This window comes from Nerophis lumbriciformis, linkage group LG20 (assembly GCF_033978685.3).
Source record: "Nerophis lumbriciformis linkage group LG20, RoL_Nlum_v2.1, whole genome shotgun sequence".
Classification (NCBI taxonomy): domain Eukaryota; kingdom Metazoa; phylum Chordata; class Actinopteri; order Syngnathiformes; family Syngnathidae; genus Nerophis; species Nerophis lumbriciformis.
Genome location: NC_084567.2, coordinates 4,496,384 through 4,517,978, shown reverse-complemented (window position 1 = coordinate 4,517,978; position 21,595 = coordinate 4,496,384). Strand labels below are relative to the sequence as shown.

The following is a 21,595-nucleotide window of genomic DNA, read 5'->3' as shown; positions in this document are numbered from 1 at the left end:
AGCCTGGCGAAGCTTAGCAATGCTGTTGCTAACGACGCCATTGAAGCTAATTTAGCTACGGGACCTCACAGAGCTATGCTAAAAACATTAGCTCTCCACCTACGCCAACCAGCCCTCATCTGCTCATCAACACCCGTGCTCACCTGCGTTCCAGCGATCGACGGAGCGACGAAGGACTTCACCCGATCATCGATGCGGTCGGCGGCTAGCGTCGGATAGCGCGTCTGCTATCCAAGTCAAAGTCCTCCTGGTTGTGTTGCTTCAGCCGCCGCTAATACACCGATCCCGCCTACAGCTTTCTTCTTTGCAGTCTCCATTGTTCATTAAAAAATACAACTATGATAAAGTCAAAGAGTAAAAGTTGGCAGTTTGTTATGCAAACAGTTACCCAGCATTACTTATGCGTCAACGTCAGTTTTGATCATACTTGCCAACCTTGAGACCTCCGATTTCGGGAGGTGGGGGGCGTGGCGGGGGCGTGGTTAAGATATATATATATATATATATATATATATATATATATATAAGAAATACTTGACTTTCAGTGAATTCTAGCTATATATATTTTTTTTAATACTATATATATATATTATATATATATATATATAAATAAAATAAATACTTGAATTTCAGTGTTCATTTATTTACACATATACACACACATAACACTCATCTACTCATTGTTGAGTTAAGGGTTGAATTGTCCATCCTTGTTCTATTCTCTGTCACTATTTCAGAACACACACATTATACAAATATACATTATAAAATCAATAAGAAAAAGGGAGCTCTAATTTGGGAGTCTGAATTAGGACCAGAAGTTCATATATAAACATTGCGTACTCACGTCGCCTTTTTGTATTGATTACTGCAGCTGTGCACTGGATTCATTCACAAATACAAACTACAACTCACAAACACTTTAGAGTTAGGCTCCACCATCAGAATGTGTACTTAAACTTATAAAGATCACATGGATATTATTCAGTGAGTTGATTCACCAAAACTAACCTGTTATACAGGAGGAAAAAGCACACGGGACGTTTCAATTGTTCACAGACTGGTCGCGCTCATTAGAATGACAAGACACTTCCGGTCTGCAGGTGATAGCATTCAATTGGGAAGAAACGCCCTACTGCCCCCTACTGACCAATGTGAATACTGATAAATGTGTAATGACAGCTCCAAAAACGAAATCAAACCACAAAATAAAATAAATAAATCAACACAAAAATGTGACACATTATGGGTGGGTCACATATGCATGTACAGTAGATGGCAGTATTGTCCTGTTTAAAAGTGTCACAACATTGATGTTTACGGCAGACGAACTGCTTTACAGTAGACGAAAACTTGACTGCTGTTGTTGTGTGTTGTTACCGCGCTGGGAGGACGTTAATGAAACTGCCTGACAATAAACCCACATAAGAAACCAAGAACTCGCCCTTCATCATTAGCTGTTTATATTGTGGGAAAGCGGACGTGTGAACAGGCTGTCAACACGTCACTCAGGTCCGCACGGAGCTGGAGGCCACGCCCCCTCCAGCTCCGCCTGAATTTCGGGAGATTTTCGGGAGAAAATTTGTCCCGGGAGGTTTTCAGGAGAGGCGCTGAATTTCGGGAGTCTCCTGGAAAATCCGGGAGGGTTGGCAAGTATGGTTTTGATACATCTCAACTTTGCAGTGAAAAAGGGTGTAGTGCAGGTTTTTGAGCGTGCACAAACTTGACACATGAGGCCCCAGGTCCCTGGACTGAAGAAGGAGTAACCAAGCACTTGAAGCATCATCTATCTTACTGTTCAGGAAGGTTTCAGATACAGAGAAGACATGGGATCATGAGCGGATAAGATTATGCTCCAAATAATCCAAGTTTGTATGAATACCTCAGATATTCGTGAAAGAAGCAGTGAAAGGTCCTGGGTAGGGTGGATGTCACCACATATGAGCAACATACCACAAACCAAACAGCTAATTGGTTATTTTCCCGTGTGTGTTCTTAAGTGTCTTACAGTGTCTGCATTACGTGCGAACCTTTTACAGCACACTGAACAACTAAATAATTTTTCTCCAGTGTGTGTTCTCATGTGTTGAGTCAATATTCTCTTAACAGAAAAACTTTTGCCACAAACTGAACACTTATATGGTTTTTCATCTGTGTGTGTTCCCATGTGTTCTATCAAACCACCCTTAAAAGAAAAGCTTTTGCCACAAACTGAACAGCTAAATGGTTTTTCACCTGTGTGTGTTCTCATGTGTTCAGTCAAATATCTGTTAACAGACAAGCTTTTGCCACAAACTGAACAATTAAGTGGTTTTTCACCTGTGTGTGTTCTCATGTGTTGAGTTAAAGAGGTATTTCGAGAAAAGCTCTTGCCACACACTGAACAATTAAATGTTTTTTCTCCTGTGTGTGTTCTCATGTGTTGAGTCAAAGAGCTTTTTTGAGAAAAGCTTTTGCCACAAACTGAACAAGCAAAAGGTTTTTCACCTGTGTGTGTTCTCATGTGTCGACTCAACAAGCTATTTTGAGAAAAGCTTTTGCCACAAACTGAACACTTAAATGGTTTTTCACCTGTGTGTGTTCTCATGTGTCGACTCAATAAGCTATTTTGAGAAAAGCTTTTGCCGCAAACTGAACAAATAAATGGTTTTTCTCCTGTGTGTGTTCTCATGTGTTGAGTCAAATGGCTCTTTTTAGTAAAACTTTGACCACAAATTGAACAGCTCAAACATGTTTTACCTCTCTTCTTTGTAGAGCATTCAGAGTGTTTGTTGTCAGTGTGAGTCCTCATATCACCTTCACAGTCTGTATCGCTGCTCAAAGGTTCTTCAACCTCGTCTTCAGCCTCACTATCTGATAGTGGAGCTAAGAGGTTGTCTACTTGTGGTTTCTCTTCATCATCTTCAGTCTTCACAGGGAGAATACTCAGTGGAAACTTGGTGTAATCAGCTTCCTCTCGTCCTAGAAGACACTCTCCCTCCTGAGTGATGCAGAGTTCCTCCTCTTCCTTTTTACTGCAGGGTGGTTGTGGAGTCTCCTGCTTCAAAGTGGAGCTCCCCCCTAACTGAGGGGAAATTTCTTCTGGATTACCGATCAGCTGCTGGACGTCTGCAAGACACAAACAACAAAAACACACTTTCTTCTATGTACTGTATGTGTGTCAGTGACGTGCAGTCAGGGGAGGCAGGGGAGGCGGGGCCTCACGTGCCATCATGGAAAGAAAAAAAAAAGTAAAAAAAAAAAGAAGTGATTACCGGTATACTATAAAGTTATTTTCCATTTAACTTCACCAGTTTTCAATTATTTTGATTCAAAATCGATGAATTTTCACATTTGCCGTTAAAATAGTGAGAAGAGACTTGCAGTGAGTCAGCAGCCAGTTGAGGCACGTCACTCAGTTGAGCCTCACCATGGATTGCGCAATGACTCGGGTAACTGCTGGCCTGCTGTGCAGTGAGACCGTATTGCTATATGAATTATATTATACATTTCCATAGTTTAGTTAGTTGAGGTATATAATGTACAGTGTATTTTGTCAACAACTGTATGTGTGTAACGTATTTCTTGTGCTGAGCAATCATAAAACTGCTGCGAAGACGCACTGGCTGAGGCTCGCAGTAATCCCGCCTCCTGCTGGATAATGCACCCCCTGACGGGAGTGTTATATCAACTAAAGCCCACACTTAAAGTTTCCACATGCAAGATTGAAACTATTTAAAAAAGTTATTTAATAAGAAGACAAAAAGTGCAAAAACAATAATGTTCGTGTTGGAGGAGTTGTGAATGACTGCTGGGCCACAACATTAGGTACACCTGCAGACTGCAGCACGGATTTCATATTTCATTCATTCACAACTCCTCCAACATGAACATTATTGTTTTTGCACTTTTTGGCTTCTTATTAAATAACCTTTTTAAATAGATTCAATCTTGCACGTGTAAACTTTAAGTGTGGGCTTTAGTTGATATAACACTCCCGTCAGGGGTTGCATTCTACGGCGGGGGTGCAATATCAAGCACAACAGCGGCGCATGGACTTCATTTATAAGTAAAGCTAAGACCATAATAATGTTTTTTTTATTAAATGTGCTTTTTTGTGTGCTACAGTTTGTATGTGTAAAGTTAAAGTTAAGTTAAAGTACCAATAATTGTCTCACACACACACTAGATGTAATGAAATGTGTCCTCTGCATTTGACCCATCCCCTTGATCACCCCCTGGGAGGTGAGGGGAGCAGTGGGCAACAGCGGTGCCCCGCCCGGGAATAATTTTTGGTGATTTAACCCCCAATTCCAACACTTGATACTGAGTGCCAAGCAGGGAAGAATGCTGGTATGAGCTTTTAAACATAACCCATTAACTGCTGCCAATCAAATGGTGAATAAGATACTCTTTAGGGTTCATATGTTTGTAAATCTGACTGTGATGAAGTCAGTGCCTCACCAGCCATCAACCTCACCGCACGTCACTGATGTGTGTGTAGTAGGGTTGTACAGTATACTGCTACTAATAAAGTGTAGTGGTACTAATCAATTGAAATCGGTACAATAGCACCTTTGAAAAGTACCGGTACCGTTCTTTCATCTGAATTAAATGATGGTGACTACAGAGCCGAGGCGCATGATGTTGAGTGTGTCAAAACGCACACACAAAGTGCATACAAGCAATAACATGGTGGAGAGGAAGAAAGGCAACAAAGGACAATTCTACTGGTTAATAAAGAGGGTGTGTGAAGTGCAATATGGAGGTATTTGGGCTTCTAAACTAACAATAAAGGTGACACTTTAAACAGGGAGCCGCCGCTCTGCAAGGGTTGCTTTAAACCTTTCCTGTTTGTGGGCTCCCAGACCGTGGTCGAGGAGCGCAGGGGAGACGTTCCCTCCAGGGCCCATGTTGTGTCGGGGGTAACACTGGGTCCATAAAGCTCCGCTCTTTGGTCGGAAGGACGAGGCCGTCGATTAGTTACAACTTGCTCACTTTATTTATTATTTCCACAGGGCACAACCGGACATCCACCATGCTATTAACACTCCTGCACATGCTACCACTACCTCTCCTTACTCGCCCACTCACTTACTCCCCTCATATAATCATAGTAACAATAAATGAAAATGACTATAGCAATATGAAAAACTAATCTAATTCAGGTTTTCTGTTTACATTTTTCTGAATTCCTTGTCTTGAATTATCGTGTCAAGTCACTCACCTTCATCTTTCGTCTTTATCTCCGTTGGTGATTTGCTGGAAGTTGATTCTCTTTCATGTTCTCTTTTAGCGGACGTCGCCATCTTAGCATAGCAGTAGTCGTCCATCTTCTATCACGTCTTCAATCTTCACTTCACATATCGCTCCAAACTCAATGCACGTTTCGTGGCTTTGGAAAATACCAATTGAGATATTTGTTGCTATATTTGCTGTGAATCATATGACTTTAAGATCGGGAATTCGAAGAATCTCCGAACAACCATAGCATGCGGTCCTCGTCTTTTTGCTTGGCTTCAAGTACATTTGCGCATGCGCTAGAAGCCAGCAACTTCCGTTTCTTACTCCGCAGCAGTGGTTTTTCAAAATAAAGGCACTTTAATCTTGTTTTAAAACAATGGTTAGCAAAAGTATCTATCATTAAATAATGGACAACAACTCTTTGAAAATAAAAAATATATATATACAAGCACGTGCATAGACTATTTCCATGGCTGTTGTTCAAACCAGAAAAAGGGTAAACATTGAAGAAAAAAATCATACATTTTAAATACTACAAGAAACAGAAATATTTTTCAACCTACTTAGTTGTTTTAGTTAAAAACCTTTAGAAAGTCAAATGATTACTCTGAATAAAGAAGAAAAGCACTAAGAGTGTAGATCTCCACCAGGACCAATCCTATTGTTCACGTGCTACTAAATTGTGTGCCATCTCATGTGTATCGTGTGCTGGTATGACAATAAACTTCCATGAATCCTGTCAAACACCAGACAGTTAGTAATATGGTTTCACATAAAAATGTTGGTGAAACTGCTCATTTCTACCTAGCGATAGGTGGCTCTAACTGTAGTGCTAATCACTCACCAGCAGAAAGCCCTCATCACACTGCTAATCAATAACTACCATCTTAGGCACTTAACATCACTAATCGCCAGTTAACAGCTATCATGCTAAATGTCAACTATCTTAAATGCAAACATGAAAACAAGACACATTAACGTCTTTCCCCATTACAAACATCATAACACAATCTAAACTTATATAAACACATTACTGTCTGAGCATATAAGATATTCAATTGTGTTACATCACAATTTATTATATTGAAATTAGCCATGTGATTAAGATGGGCACGGTCTGACCAATCACAAGTCAGTAGGAGCTGCTTTGTTCTCGTGTTTGGAGAAAGCGGAAGAGCGATTGTCAGCCTGACATTGATGTGTCTCTGAGAACTGAACACATTTTTATAACTTATAACAAAATGTGTTTGTACAGTAACCTGCTCACATGAGTCACATTACAGCAGGGGTGTCAAACTCATTTTAGCTCAGGGGCCGCATGGAGGAAAATCTATTTCCACGTGGGCGGGACTGTCAGGTTTGTCACTGACAGTTTAGTTATGTTTTGAGTTTTTCCTCTTTGTCTTTATTTCCTGTCGGCGCTCTTATTTTGGTTATTTCCTACTTGTCTCCCTGAGTGCTGTGTCCCCTCAGCTGTGGCTGATTGGCACCTGGCCACACCTGGTGTCAATCAGCCAGCTGCTATTTAAACCTGCCTTCTCCTCCAGTCACTGCTGGATTATAGTCGTTCCTACCTGTCGTGTCGATGTCAGTGTAGCTGTATGCGGTAGCGGTAAGCTATATTCTGTAGCTGTTTGTAGCTTACTGTCTTTTTGTTCCTAGTCCCTGTTTGCTGGATCCCTGTTCCCTGTTTCCAGTTTGTCCTCCTAGTTCCTGGTTTGTGTTTTTTGTCTTTATTTCATGGACATTAAATTATGTTTTCCCGCTCAATGCCTGCCGCCATCTCTGCATCTTGGGGTTCGTCACCTACAACTCCTGACAGAATAATCCAGCCTAAAACAAAACCCGCAGAGATTTCTTTGGCAGAGAGACTTAACAAAGCTTTATCGCTGATGGCCGAATCAAAAAAAAGCTTTGCCTCTTTTTGTGATCCCTCCCACCCATCCCTGTCCTGTGTTGGCTTCTCGTGGGACGTCTTGGATCCGTCCCTTGAGGGGGGGGGCTATGAGTAGCTGTGCAGCTGGGGAGGCACAGCTACTCCTCACCCCAGTGGGTATGCAACAGACGGCGCCATCCTCTCCGGTGGACCAGCAGACGCCACCATGCAGTCCGGTGGACCGGCAGACGCCACCATCATCTCCGGTGGGTCTGCAACCAATGGCGCCATCATCTCCGGTGGGTCTGCAACAGACGGCGCCATCCTCTCCGGTGGGCCAGCAGACACCACCATGCAGTCCGGTGGGCCAGCAGACGCCACTATCATCTCCGGTGGGTTTGCAACCAACGGCGCCATCATCTCCGGTGGGTCTGCAACCAATGGCGCCATCATCTCCGGTGGGTCTGCAACCAACGGCGCCATCATCTTCGGTGGGTCTGCAACAGAGGGCGCCACCACCCTCCTCCCCGGTGGGCCAGCAGAGGGCGCCACCACCCTCCTCCCCGGTGGGCCAGCAGAGGGCGCCACCACCCTCCTCCCCGGTGGGCCAGCAGAGGGCGCCACCACCCTCCTCCCCGGTGGGCCAGCAGAGGGCGCCACTACCCTCCTCCCCGGTGGGCCAGCAGAGGGCGCCACCACCCTTTCGTCGACCACGGATGTGGTCGTTCCATGGGTGACCGCCTCGCCAATTGCGGCGGCGTTCAACTCGCCGTCGCCACCTGACTCTTCCCCGCTGGTTGCGGGAACACTTGGCTTGGCGGCCCACAGCCTTGTCCTCCCTCCACCCTCCCGTGACTTTGGACTGTTTTTTTTGGGGGGGGGGGGGGTTCCCTAGAACGTCTGGTATCCGTTGTGGGAAGGGGGGGGGGGCTACTGTCAGGTTTGTCACTGACAGTTTAGTTATGTTTTGAGTTTTTCCTCTTTGTCTTTATTTCCTGTCGGCGCTCTTATTTTGGTTATTTCCTACTTGTCTCCCTGAGTGCTGTGTCCCCTCAGCTGTGGCTGATTGGCACCTGGCCACACCTGGTGTCAATCAGCCAGCTGCTATTTAAACCTGCCTTCTCCTCCAGTCACTGCTGGATTATTGTCATTTCTACTTGTCGTTGTCAGTGTAGCTGGATGCGGTAGCGGTAAGCTATATTCTGTAGCTGCTTGTAGTCTGCTGTCTTTTTGTTCCTCGTCTTCCAGTTCTTGTTTCCCTGGCATCCTGTTTCCTGTTCCTAGTTCCTGGTTTGTGTTTTATCCTTTATTTTATAAACATTAAATCTTGTTTTTCCACACAATGCCTTCCGCCTTCTCTGCATCTTGGGGTTCGGCACCTACAAACTCTGACAGGGACGGGTATAATCATGGCATGATAACTTAAAAATACGACTACGACAACTTCAGATTGTTTTCTTTATTTTACTTTGGCCAAAAATAGAACAAACACATTCTGAAAATGTACATATCACAAATAATCATCTTGACAAAACACTTCAAGTTAGTTAAACATTTAGAGGAAAAAAATGGGCATTTTCAAAAACACCTTAAAAAACACAATGAATTTAGACTTAATCTCAGTGTTTCTATTAAACTTTAAGTCACAACCCATCTAGGATTGAACAAAAAACTAAATAAAGCATGAATAAAAACTATTCTATGTATCAACTACCTCATTTGTCATTTCCACATATTAATCCTGTGCTAACTCAACAAACCATACAAACTGAGGTAGAAACTATTCAAGGGTGTTGAGTTACTTCCTGTCTTCTAGACATAATGTGTATTGATAGAAAAATAAAAGCTGTGCAATGTGTGAACAATTTCAACAAAGCATGAATAAAAAGTTCAAAGACTGACAGTATTGCAGTAAATCACACACTGTTCACTTTCTTTACATTTGCACAGAAGACAATCATTTTCACAGATCTATATCAGTGTGCAGTGTCTCATGCTGCATTTTAATTATGTCAGCTTTGATACATCTCAACTTTGCAGTGAAAAAGGGTGTAGTGCAGGTTTTTGAGCGTGCACAAACTTGACACATGAGGCCCCAGGTCCCTGGACTGAAGAAGGAGTAACCAAGCACTTGAAGCATCATCTATCTTACTGTTCAGGAAGGTTTCAGATACAGAGAAGACATGGGTTCATGAGTGGATAAGCTTATGCTCCAAATCATCCAAGTTTGTACGAATACCTCAGATATTTGTGAAAGAAGCAGTGAGGAGGTCCTGGGTAGGGTGGATGTCACCACATATGAGCAACATACCACAAACTAAACAACTAACTGGTTATTTTCCCTTGTGTGTTCTTGTGTGTTTTACTGCGTCTGCTTTATGTGTGAACCTTTTACAGCACACTGAACAACTAAATGGTTTTTCACCTGTGTGTGTTCTCATGTGTTCAGTCAAACGTTTCTTAATAGAAAAGTTTTCACCACAAATTGAACAGTTAAATGGTTTTTCACCTGTGTGTGTTCTCATGTGTTTAGTCACATGTTGATTTTGAGAAAAGCTTTTGTCACAAACTGAACACTTAAATGGTTTTTCACCTGTGTGTGTTCTCATGTGTTGAGTCAAATGGCAATTTTTATAAAAGCTTTTGCCACAAACTGAACACTTCAATCTTGTTTCTCCTGTGTGTGTTCTCATGTGTTGAGTCAAGTGGACATTTTTAGAAAAGCCTTTGCCACAAACTGAACAATTAAATGGTTTTTCACCTGTGTGTGTTTTCATGTGTTGATTTAATTGGCTCTTTAAAATAAAACTTTCAGCACAAATTGAACAGCTCAAACATATTTTACTTCTCTTCTTTGTAGAGCATTCAGAGTGTTTGTTGTCAGTGTGAGTCCTCATATCACCTTCACAGTCTTTATCTCTGCTCAAAGGTTCTTCAACCTCGTCTTCAGCCTCACTATCTGATAGTGGAGCTAAGAGGTTGTCTACTTGTGGTTTCTCTTCATCATCTTCAGCCTCTCTATCTGATAGTGGAGCTAACAGGTTGTCTACTTGTGGTTTCTCTTCATCATCTTCAGTCTTCACAGAGAGAATACTCAGTGGAAACTTGGTGTAATCAGCTTCCTCTCGTCCTAGAAGACACTCTCCCTCCTGAGTGATGCAGAGTTCCTCCTCTTCCTTTTTAATGCAGGGTGGTTGTGGAGTCTCCTGCTTCAAAGTGGAGCTCCCCCCTAACTGAGGGGAAACTTCTTCTGGATTACCGATCAGCTGCTGGACGTCTGCAAGACACAAACAACAAAAACACAATTTCTTCTATGTACTGTATGTGTGTGTAGTAGGGTTGTACAGTATACTGCTACCAGTGTTTCCCACACATTCATTTATTTGTGGCGGCCCGCCACGAAAGAATTACGTCCGCCACAAATGGATTTTTCGGCTTTTGACTCGCTCGACCGCTCATAAAAGCAATGGGACTGTCTGTGAATGTTGCTTGTAGTTACACCTCCGGTGCAGTAGGTGGCGGTAGCCTACTATGCATTGTAACTCCGCCAATAGCAAGAAGAAGAAGAAGAAGAGGGACGGACGGACGAACGGACGGACGGAATCAAAATACTCGCCGGTTACTTTTCATAATGATGGCGCTTCCTACGTTTCTACCTCAAACGTCCAAAAGCTGCTGAAAGCCTTGATCCAGGATGCCATGGGGAAAAAAAACTTAAATGGTGCCTTTTGGCGATAGTTAGCAGCTTGGTGGCTCATAGCCGGCTAGCTAACGCTTGCTAGCGTGGTAGCATTGCTTCATTTTTACAGGTGTTATAGGTAGATAGGTTATAGCTGCATCGCTCGCGGCTCGTCATATATTTAACGTTAATCCGTGATTTCACCGAGCGTTTCACTGACGGTTTCGCCTGACGCTGCTTCATTAACACCGCCGCTGTTTGACTCGGTCACCTGTTTTCATACCGACGAGCTAACGTGTCCAGGTTATAACCCCGTTGTCAATAAACACACATGGACTGAAGCTAAATTGTCCACTGTCCACTGCAGCATGTGAATGCAATGAAAAGAATCAAATCTGAGCCAACCAGCTGTTAAAATGTTGTCCAGGTTAATGTTTTGGCCATTAAAGGCCCTTCATTTCAAGATTTCAACTGTGATTGGGCTTTAAACAGGTGGCTGACCTGTTCAGATGGCTGTAACTGCTACTGGTCAAATAATGTGAAATAGCATTTAATTTTACATGTATGCAATGCCATTTAAATGTAATTATAGATAATAATAATAATAATAAATACTGTGTAGTGTTGTAAATAGTCAACGGGAAGGATTCTAGTAAGATATAAGCCATGAGCACTACACAGCCAGAAAAAAACCTAGGCAGGACAAGTACAAATATTGGGGCAAGTAGATTTGAGAAGTCGGGCAAGTAGAAAAAAACCTTAACGTTGAACCCTGCATGTGTTGAGCTGCTGGTTAGACGGCACTGTACATAGAGCGGTTCTGCTCGTTAGTAATAAATTCTAATGTTGGATGTTCACTCCTTCACACAGATGAGTATAGAAAAATATTTTCAACGGCCGAAAAGGGCTGGACTTGGAGAGGAGGTAGGCCTACAGTCCGGACCACAGGTGCGACCTGTTCAGCAGGAGGAGGAGGAGGAGGTTGACTGACTGTGGCAGGACACCTCTGCCTCTGTTTCACTTCATGTTGCTGGTAAATAATATGGTTGTAGTAGTAGGCTAAAGTTAAATTATTTAGTATTCACTAATTAAAGGGGCAGAGCTTTAAAAGACATTTTAGCTTTTATATTTTATAAGATATATTTTTTGTAAGAACCACAATTAATAAATATATTTCAGTGAATCACTAATTGTTCAAATCTGTATATAAATATGTACATAAAATGTTGTAATTATATTCCAACTCCGCGTTCTTCTTGGTCATCGCCGCTGCCGCCACCACCCCCAACCCCCGACCACACCACCGCAAATAGATGCCCGTCCTGTGGGAAACACTGTGCTACTAATAAAGTATCCTGGTACTAATTAGTTGAAATCGGTACTACACCACCTTTGAAAAGTACCGGTACCGTTCTTTCATCTGAATGCTGCTGTGCAGCGGTGACTACAGAGCGGAGGCGCATGATGTTGAGTGTGTCAAAACGCACACACAAAGTGCATACAAGCAATAACATGGTGGAGAGGAAGAAAGGCAACAAAGGACAATTCTACTGGTTAATAAAGAGGGTGTGTGAAGTGCAATATGGAGGTATTTGGGCTTCTAAACTAACAATAAAGGTGACACTTTAAACAGGGAGCCGCCGCTCTGCAAGGGTTGCTTTACACCTTTCCTGTTTGTGGGCTCCCAGACCGTGGTCGAGGAGCGCAGGGGAGACGTTCCCTCCAGGGCCCATGTTGTGTCGGGGGTAACACTGGGTCCATAAAGCTCCGCTCTTTGGTCGGAAGGACGAGGCCGTCGATTAGTTACAACTTGCTCACTTTATTTATTATTTCCACAGGGCACAACCGGACATCCACCATGCTATTAACACTCCTGCACATGCTACCACTACCTCTCCTTACTCGCCCACTCAGCCCACATACTGCCACTCTTAAAGGTGCACACACACATACACTACTCTTACAACAGCTACTTTAAAACACGCCTCGCCAAATGTGGTGATTAGTATTACCACCTTTGCTTCAGACTTCCATCCATCCATCCATCCATCCATCTTCTTCCGCTTATCTGAGGTCGGGTCGCGGGGGCAGCAGCCTAAGCAGGGAAGCCCAGACTTCCCTTTCCCCAGCCACTTCGTCCAGCTCCTCCCGGGGGATCCCGAGGCGTTCCCAGGCCAGCCGGGAGACATAGTCTTCCCAACGTGTCCTGGGTCTTCCCCGTGGCCTCCTACCGGTCGGACGTGGCCTAAACACCTCCCGAGGGAGGCGATCGGGTGGCATCCTGACCAGATGCCCGAACCACCTCATCTGGCTCCTTTCGATGTGGAGGAGCAGTGGCTTTACTTTGAGCTCACCCCGGATGACAGAGCTTCTCACCCTATCTCTAAGGGAGAGCCCCGCCACCCGGCGGAGGAAACTCATTTGGGCCGCTTGTGCCCGTGATCTTGTCCTTTCGGTCATAACCCAAAGCTCATGACCATAGGTGAGGATGGGAACGTAGATCGACCGGTAAATTGAGAGCTTTGCCTTCCGGCTCAGCTCCTTCTTCACCACAACGGATCGATACAGCGTCCGCATTACTGAAGATGCCGCACCGATCCACCTGTCAATCTCACCATCCACTCTCCCCTCACTCGTGAACAAGACTCCGAGGTACTTGAACTCCTCCACTTGGGGCAGGGTCTCCTCCCCAACCCGGAGATGGCACTCCACCCTTTTCCGGGCAAGAAAGACTCCTCTCTGAGCTGCCACCTTACGGTGGTAGAGGAGTTTGCGTGTCCCAATGATCCTAGGAGCTATGTTGTCCGGGGGCTTTATGCCCCCTGGTAGGGTCTCCCAAGACAAACTGGTCCTTGGTGAGGGATCAGACAAAGAGCAGCTCGAAGACCTCCATGACGAATACAAATAAAGGACCCATATTTCCCTCGCCCGGACGCGGGTCACCGGGGCCCCCCTCTGGAGCCAGGCCCGGAGGCGGGGCACGATGGCGAGCGCCTGGTGGTCGGGCCTGTCCCCATGGGGTCCGGGCGGGCACAGCCCGAAAAGGCAACGTGGGTCCCCCCTCCAATGGGCTCACCACCCATAGCAGGGGCCAAAGAGGTCAGGTGCAATGTGAGCTGGACGGCAGCCGAGGGCAGGGCACTTGGCGGTCCGATCCTCGGCTACAGAAGCTATGCTTCAGACTTAGGTCAACATTTAAATAATAAGCATTCAGATCTGCACAAGGAGTTTAAATAGTGACAGGTATAATGTAGTTGTTACACCTGTCCTGCTGCTCTCTCTTTACTCGCCCGCTCACTCACTGACGTCACTCAGACAACACGTTGACATTCTCACAAACACACATACTACTCTCATAAGTTAACCAGCTCCCCTGCTGTGCACATGTGCAAAACCCAAAAGCAGTGAAGTTGTCACGTTGTGTAAATGGTAAGTAAAAAGAGAATACAATGATTTACAAATCCTTTTCAACTTATATTCTATTGAATAGACTGCAAAGACAAAATATTTCATGTCCGAACTGAGAAACTATTTTTTCTGTGCAAATAATCATAAAATCAGAATTTAATGGCAGCAACACATTGCAAAAAAGTTGTCACAGGGGCATTTTTACCACTGTGTTACATGGCCTTTCCTTTTAACAACACTCAGTAAAGATTTGGGAACTGAGGAGACACATTTTTGAAGCTTTTCAGGTGAAATTCTTTCCCATTCTTGCTTGATGTACAGCTTAAGTTGTTCAACAGTCCGGGGGTCTCCGTTGTGCTATTTTAGGCTTCATAATGCACCACACATTTTCAATGGGAGACAGGTCTGGACCACAGGCAGGCCAGTATAGTAACCACACTCTTTTACTACAAAGCCACACTGTTACAACACATGGCTTGGCATTGTCTTGCTAAAATAAGCAGGGGCGTCCATGATAACGTTGGTTGGAAGGCAAAAAATGTTGCTCCAAAACCTGTATGTTGTGACGACCGGGACGCATGGTGATGCGGGGTTTCGTTCTCCCAGGATGCAACGGACTTCGGACACAGCGTGAAGGTAAAATAAATGATTTATTTACCGGAATAAATTATACTGGAACAAAGAAAAGGGTGCTCATAGCACATAAGGCAAAAACTAAAAGAGCTAGCATGGGAGCTAGAAGGTAAAAAAAGGAGTTTAGCGTGGAAGCTAACAGGTACAGAGCCAGAAGTCGTCAACTGTTGCATAAAAACAAACTACGAAGCAAGAACGAATGACAGGGAGGACAGGCTTAAATAATGTCAGTGATGACAAACAGGTGTGTGTCGGGAACAAACGCGGCAGGTGAAAATAATAAGCAGCCATGGCAACAAACTCAGGTGTACAAAACAGGCACTCAAGGAGTCCAAAACTAACCAAAAACACAAGTATCTTGAAAACGTAAACAAAAAATATGCCTTTCAGCATTAATGGTGCCTTCACAGATGTGTAAGTTACCCATGCCTTGGGCACTAATACACCCCCATACCATCACACATGATGGCATTCAACTTTGCGCCAAGAACAATCCGGATGGTTCTTTTCCTCTTTGTTCGACGTCCACAGTTTCCAAAACCAATTTGAAATGTGGACTTGTCAGACCACAGAACACTTTTACACTTTGCATCAGTCCATCTTAGATGAGCTCGGGCCCAGCAAAGCCGGCGGCGTTTCTGGGTGTTGTTGACAAATGGCTTTTGCAGTGCATAGTAGAGTTTTAACTTGCACTTACAGACTGTACTTACAACTGTAGTTACTGACAGTGGTTTTCTGAAGTGATATCCTTTACACACTGATGTGGCTTTTTGATGCAGTACCGCCTTAAGGATCCAAGGTCACGGGCATTCAATGTTACGTGCAGTGATTTCTCCAGATTCTCTGAAACTTTTGATGATATTATAGACCTTAGATGGTGACATCCCTAAATTCTCTGCAATAGCTGGTTGAGCAATGTTGTTCCTAAACTGTTCAACAATTTGCTCACATATTTGTTCTCAAAGTGGTGACCCTCCCCCCATCCTTGTTTGTGAATGACTGAGCATTTCATGGAAGCTGCTTTTATACCCAATCATGGCACCCACCTGTTCCCAATTAGCCTGTTCACCTGTGGGATTTTTTTTGCCACTTGTGCCAACTTTTTTGAAACATGTTGCAGTCATCAAATTCCAAATGAGCTAATATTTGCAAAAAATAACAAAGTTTTCCAGTTTGAAGGTTAAATATCTTGTCTTTGCAGTCTATTCAATTGAATATAGATTGAAAGGGATTTGCAAATCATTGTATTCTGTTTTTATTTACCATTTACACATCGTGCCAACTTCACTGCTTTTGGGGTTTGTAGATACGTAGACGCGCACACAGCTGCTTGGCTTGATGCCAAATATTAGCACAGTTAAAACTGCCCAATTAGCAGTCAACTAATGCAAGTGAAATGACTACATTTTGTAACAAATTCCTACCATTTGTGTTTTGTCTTTAATAAATGTGTTTTACCTGCTACATGGCTTATCTGTGTACATGTATTCATAGTTTTGTTTTGAGTACTTCATTAATAATTGTATTTTTCTTCAAGCACAGACCAGGAGTGGCAAACATAAATTAAGAATAAATTCATATAATGTCAGTAAAACTTTGTTCTATTCTAATCTAATCCTTGATTATAGCAGACTATATGTAATATGGAAAATTGTAAATTGTTATTTGAGTGCAACAGGAGAAGCCCAATGTGTTTAATGCCTTTTAATTTATATTTTAACCTTGTAAAATTGTTCTTTGACTGTGAGTGTTTAATGTAGTATAAGATGTTCCGTTGAAATAAAGCCATTATTGACATTTTTTGTAGTTCCCTTTATTTTGAAAAGTATCTATACATTTAGTGCCTTGCCAGAATGATGGATCAATGTTTACATGACTTGTCATAGACTCAAAAAAGTTCAGCTAGAATCACAGAAAGTAGAAAACATCTGCGTCCATGGACATTAGGATACTACAAACTAACAGTGGGGAAAAAGTCAATATTGAAATACATCGTAAAACTAAAAAAGATAATATCTATCTCAAATAAGTCTGTAGTTAAGAAGTAGAGAACTTTTTTAGATATTAAATGCAAGAAATGTGATCCACTTTCTGAACAACTGCAATGATCATTTTATTTACTTTGTTTTTGTCACAGTTTGTCCAATAAATATTAACTGTCATCAAGTATACATTTATACATACTTGCCAACCTTGAGACCTCCAAATTCGGGAGGTGGGGGGTGGGTGCGGGGGCCTGGTTGGGGGCGTGGTTAAGAGGGGAGGAGTATATTTACAGCTAGAATTCACCAAGTATTTCATATACCGTATTTTCCGCACTATAAGGCGCACCTAAAAACCACAATTTTTCTCAAAAGCTGACAGTGCGCCTTATAACCCGGTGCGCTTTATTACGATTCATTTTCATAAAGTTTCGGTCTCGCAACTTCGGTAAACAGCCGCCATCTTTTTTCCCGGTAGAACAGGAAGCGCTTCTTCTTCTACGCAAGCAACCGCCAAGGAAAGCACCCGCCCCCATAGAACAGGAAGCGCTTCTTCTTCTACTGTAAGCTACCACCCGCCCCCGGAAGAAGAAGAAAAAACGCGCGGATATCACCGTACGTTTCATTTCCTGTTTACATCTGTAAAGACCACAAAATGGCTCCTACTAAGCGATCCGGTTCATAAAAAGACGCAATCTCTCCATCCGCACACGGATTACTACCGTATTTCACAGCTGATATTCCTGTGAACCGCACTGTGGAACGGGAGCACGTACGGTGAATATTCGCACCACAGGGAATGAGAAGTCATCCTTCACTGTGGTTCTAGCTTGCCATGCTAACTTCCACCCATGGTGATATTCAAAAGGAAGACCTTGCCAAAAGAGACCTTTCCAGCCGGCGTCATCATAAAAGCTAACTCGAAGGGATGGATGGATGAAGAAAAGATGAGCGAGTGGTTAAGGGAAGTTTACGCGAAGAGGCCGGGTGGCTTTTTTCACACAGCTCCGAAGGCGAACACACCTTCACTAAGACGGGCAGATAGCGCCGGTCGACATACGCCAACATCTGCCAGTGGATCGTAAATGCCTGGGCAGATAGTTTCGGTCACAACTGTGGTCCGAGCTTTCCGGAAGGCAGGATTCACAGAACTGCTGCACAACAACAGCGACACTGAATCCGATGACTTCGACGAGGCGGAGCCGGCCATTTTTGGATCCCACGCTTGCGCAACTTTTCAATTCGGACACCGAAGACGAAGAATTCGAAGGATTTACGAATGAAGAATAACTTCAGAAGGTGAGCGCTATGTTTATTTTGTGTGTTGTGACATTAACGTTCGAGCAACATTATGTTGCTATTTATTGCTCTACACCATTTTGAATTTTACTATGTTTGTGATTGCACATTTGCGTACATTTTGGGACAGAGTTGTTAGAACGCTGGTTTTCAATATATTATTAAAGTTTGACTGAACTATCTGACTGTTTTTTTGACATTCACTTTAGCGCAGCGTTTTTTTGACATTCACTTTAGCGCAGCGTAGGCGCGGCTTATAGTCCGGGGCGGCTTATTGGTGGACAAAATTATGAAATATGTAATTCATAGAAGGTGCGGCTAATAATCCGGTGCGCCTTATAGTGCGGAAAATACGGTATATATATATATATATATATAAATATAAAGGAAATACTTGAATTTCAGTGTTCATTTATTTACACATATATACACACACATAACACTCATCTACTCATTGTTGAGTTAAGGGTTGAATTGTCCATCCTTGTTCTACTCTCTGTCACTATCTTTCTAACCATGCTGAACACCCTCTCTGATGATGCATTGCTGTGTGGCACGCACAAAAGTGCTTTCATCAAATGCACTAGATGGCAGTATTGTCCTGTTTAAGAGTGTCACAACATTGCTGTTTACAGCAGGCGGACTGCTTTACTGTAGACGTTCTTTATATTGTAAGAAAGCGGACTCAGGTCCGCATGGAGCTGGAGGGGGTGTGGCCTCCAGCTACGCCTGAATTTCGGGAGATTTTCCGGAGAAAATTTGTCCCGGGAGGTTTTCGGGAGAGGCGCTGAATTTCGGGAGTCTCCCGGAAAATCCGGGAGGGTTGGCAAGTATGCATTTATACAACATTAATTTTAAGTATTTTTTTTTATTTTTCAGTGACTTTGTAAAAATGGAAGTAAAACTCCATGTCACAATCAGTGTTGGGTTAATTACTGAAAATCAGTAACTAGTTACAGTTACTAGTCACTTTACTTCAAAAGTAACTCAGTTACAAATTGACAACACTATTTTAAATAGCTGCAACATAACATACATAAGTAACAAACAGCATATTAACAACATAGCTGTAAACCAAGGAAGTACTTTAACTTTAACTTTACATAAACAAAGCCTTCCTTTTCTCTCAAGGAATTCTGAAATAAAATCATGTCCGAAGCCCAGAACACTTTACGCATTTCCCCAGTTTTAGTTTAGAGATAAAGAAAGACTGACCTGGCCCACTAGCATCCCTGTTTTTGTTTGTGAACTTTATAGTCTATACATTTAGAGTGATGTGATAATCAAACACTCTAGATGTCTAGAATAGAATAGAATAGAAAGTACTTTATTGATCCCTGGGGGAAATTCAGCATGAAGCAGAATGAAAGAGTATATAAGAAAATTGACAGAGTGTGTGTACTATAATTCATAATAACATTGATTTTGATTCAATATTATGTTTTGAGCAATGAAAGTTTGAACGAAAAAGAACAGCTTTGTTCCATTAGTCAACATTGCAACTTTTTCTAAATTACATTTCACCTTTAAGCTTTTTTATTTCACTTTTGTTATGTTTTTGTTCATTTTAATAGCATTTATGTGCCGTGGGCCTTTAAAACATTAGCTGTGGGCCGCAAATGGCCTCCAGGGCACACTTTTGACACCCCTGCTATAGATAATAAAAAATTAAATCTGATAAATCTATCGATAAAAAGCAGAGCCTGGCGACGCATGCGCGTTTATCATAACTCTCTCTCTCTCTCTGTCTCTGCCCCTCCCTCACCAATGCTGCTGCGCGCACCCCCTCCCCCCACACCCAGACACACTCACAGCGCGCCTTCTCTTTGTGACGCAAGAGATTCAGAAGGACGACACTGCAGCGCTCCAATAAAACACACTCAGATCTTCTGTTTCTAGTTGATACTACATAAAAAATAACGTAAAATAACGCAGTAACGCATCATGTACTAACGGTAACTGAGTTACTGAATATAAAAAATAACGCATTAGACTACTAGTTAATGCTGAAACTAACGGCGTTACTTTGTAATGCGTTAGTCCCAACACTGGTCAAAACATTACAATAGACTATTGTATCGTGACTCAAGTACCGTGATACATAGTTTATCATGAAGTCCTTTCCAATACCTCGTCTAGGGCTGGACAATTATGGCAAAACATAATAATCACAATTATTTTGAGGGTTTTGGAATCACAATAAATAACTAAATTATTTATTAATTTGAAAACGTAAAAACAGTATCACCAAAATTAAATTTTAAATGTAATCCAAAAGAACAACCAGATATACATTAGTAACAAATAAATAACACGTAAAATAAAAATCATAGTAACAATAAATGAAAATGACTATAGCAATATAAAAAACTAATCTAATTCAGGTTTTCTGTTTACATTTTTATGAATTCCGTTTCTTGAATATTCGTGTCACACCCTGGTGAAAGTTATATTTTCGAATTTGGGGCTTTGTTTAATTTCAGGCAGATTTTTAACATAAACTATCTGTTATTAAAACATATCATACCATACCACCACCAAAGGAATTCAATACAACTTTTTAGAAAAACAAGAAGAACCATAAATAAATAAAAATATTTAAAGAAGCTCAGATGTTTGAAACTTAGACTTATTTTTATTGTCATTCAAATGTGAACTTTACAGTATAACAAAAACACTACCAGCTATCTTATTTTACCATTAGTGTTTGAACAAAGCATACATTTTTTATTTTCTTGTTCTTTATGACCTCCAATCCTCTGCACGTTCATGTAGACATGTGGTCCAGTCTTCTCTTCACATCTCTTACTCTTCCCCAACATCTCTTCTTTCACATCATTCTTTTTATCGTTTTTGGTTGACTTTTGCATTCTTTCATCTCCTCTGATGTGAACTCCACTGCCTTCTTCAAGCTAACAATCATGGCGGCTCTTTCTTTACATTCTTCAACAAGGTCGACTCATTTACACTTTAAGGGCTTGAAATTCAAATAGTTTTCAAAAGACAAAACTTCAAGTCACTCACCTTCATCTTTCGTCTTTATCTCCGTTGGTGATTTGCTGGAAGTTGATTCTCTTTCATGTTCTCTTTTAGCGGACGTCGCCATCTTAGCATAGCAGTAGTCGTCCATCTTCTATCACGTCTTCAATCTTCACTTCACATATCGCTCCAAACTCAATGCACGTTTCGTGGCTTTGGAAAATACCAATTGAGATATTTGTTGCTATATTTGCTGTGAATCATATGACTTTAAGATCGTGAATTCGAAAATTCTCCGAACAACCATAGCATGCGGTCTTCCTCTTTTTGCTTGGCTTCAAGTACATTTGCGCATGCGCTAGAAGCCCGCCACTTCCGTTTCCTACTCCACAGCAGTGGTTTTTCAAAATAAAGGCACTTTAATCTTGTTTTAAAACAATTGTTAGCAAAAGTATCTAACATCAAATAATGGACAACTACTGTTTGAAAATAATATATATATATATATACAAGCAC

At 42.3% G+C, this 21,595-nt stretch overlaps 1 protein-coding gene across 1 annotated transcript; it reads right to left on the bottom strand.

Moving 5' to 3' along the window:
• Positions 1-1,301: 1,301 nt before the first annotated feature.
• LOC133619849 (uncharacterized) lies at positions 1,302-20,922 on the bottom strand. Its single transcript, XM_072915511.1, has 2 exons — positions 20,850-20,922; positions 1,302-3,108 (listed from the first exon to the last, which is right to left on the bottom strand). Exons 1-2 carry the CDS (start codon positions 20,920-20,922, stop codon positions 1,976-1,978), a joined length of 1,206 nt encoding a protein of 401 aa, XP_072771612.1. The 3' UTR covers positions 1,302-1,975.
• Between the last annotated feature and the right edge of the window lie 673 nt (positions 20,923-21,595).

Bases quoted from the DNA above. Each gene is read 5' to 3' on its own strand.
- LOC133619849 (XM_072915511.1), bottom strand. From the start codon at position 20,922: ATGTTGGGGAAGAGTAAGAGATGTGAAGAGAAGACTGGACCACATGTC. The intron at 3,109-20,849 runs GTCATAAAGAAC...TGTGTCTTGCAG, and splicing joins GAACGTGCAGAGGATTGGAG to ACGTCCAGCAGCTGATCGGT.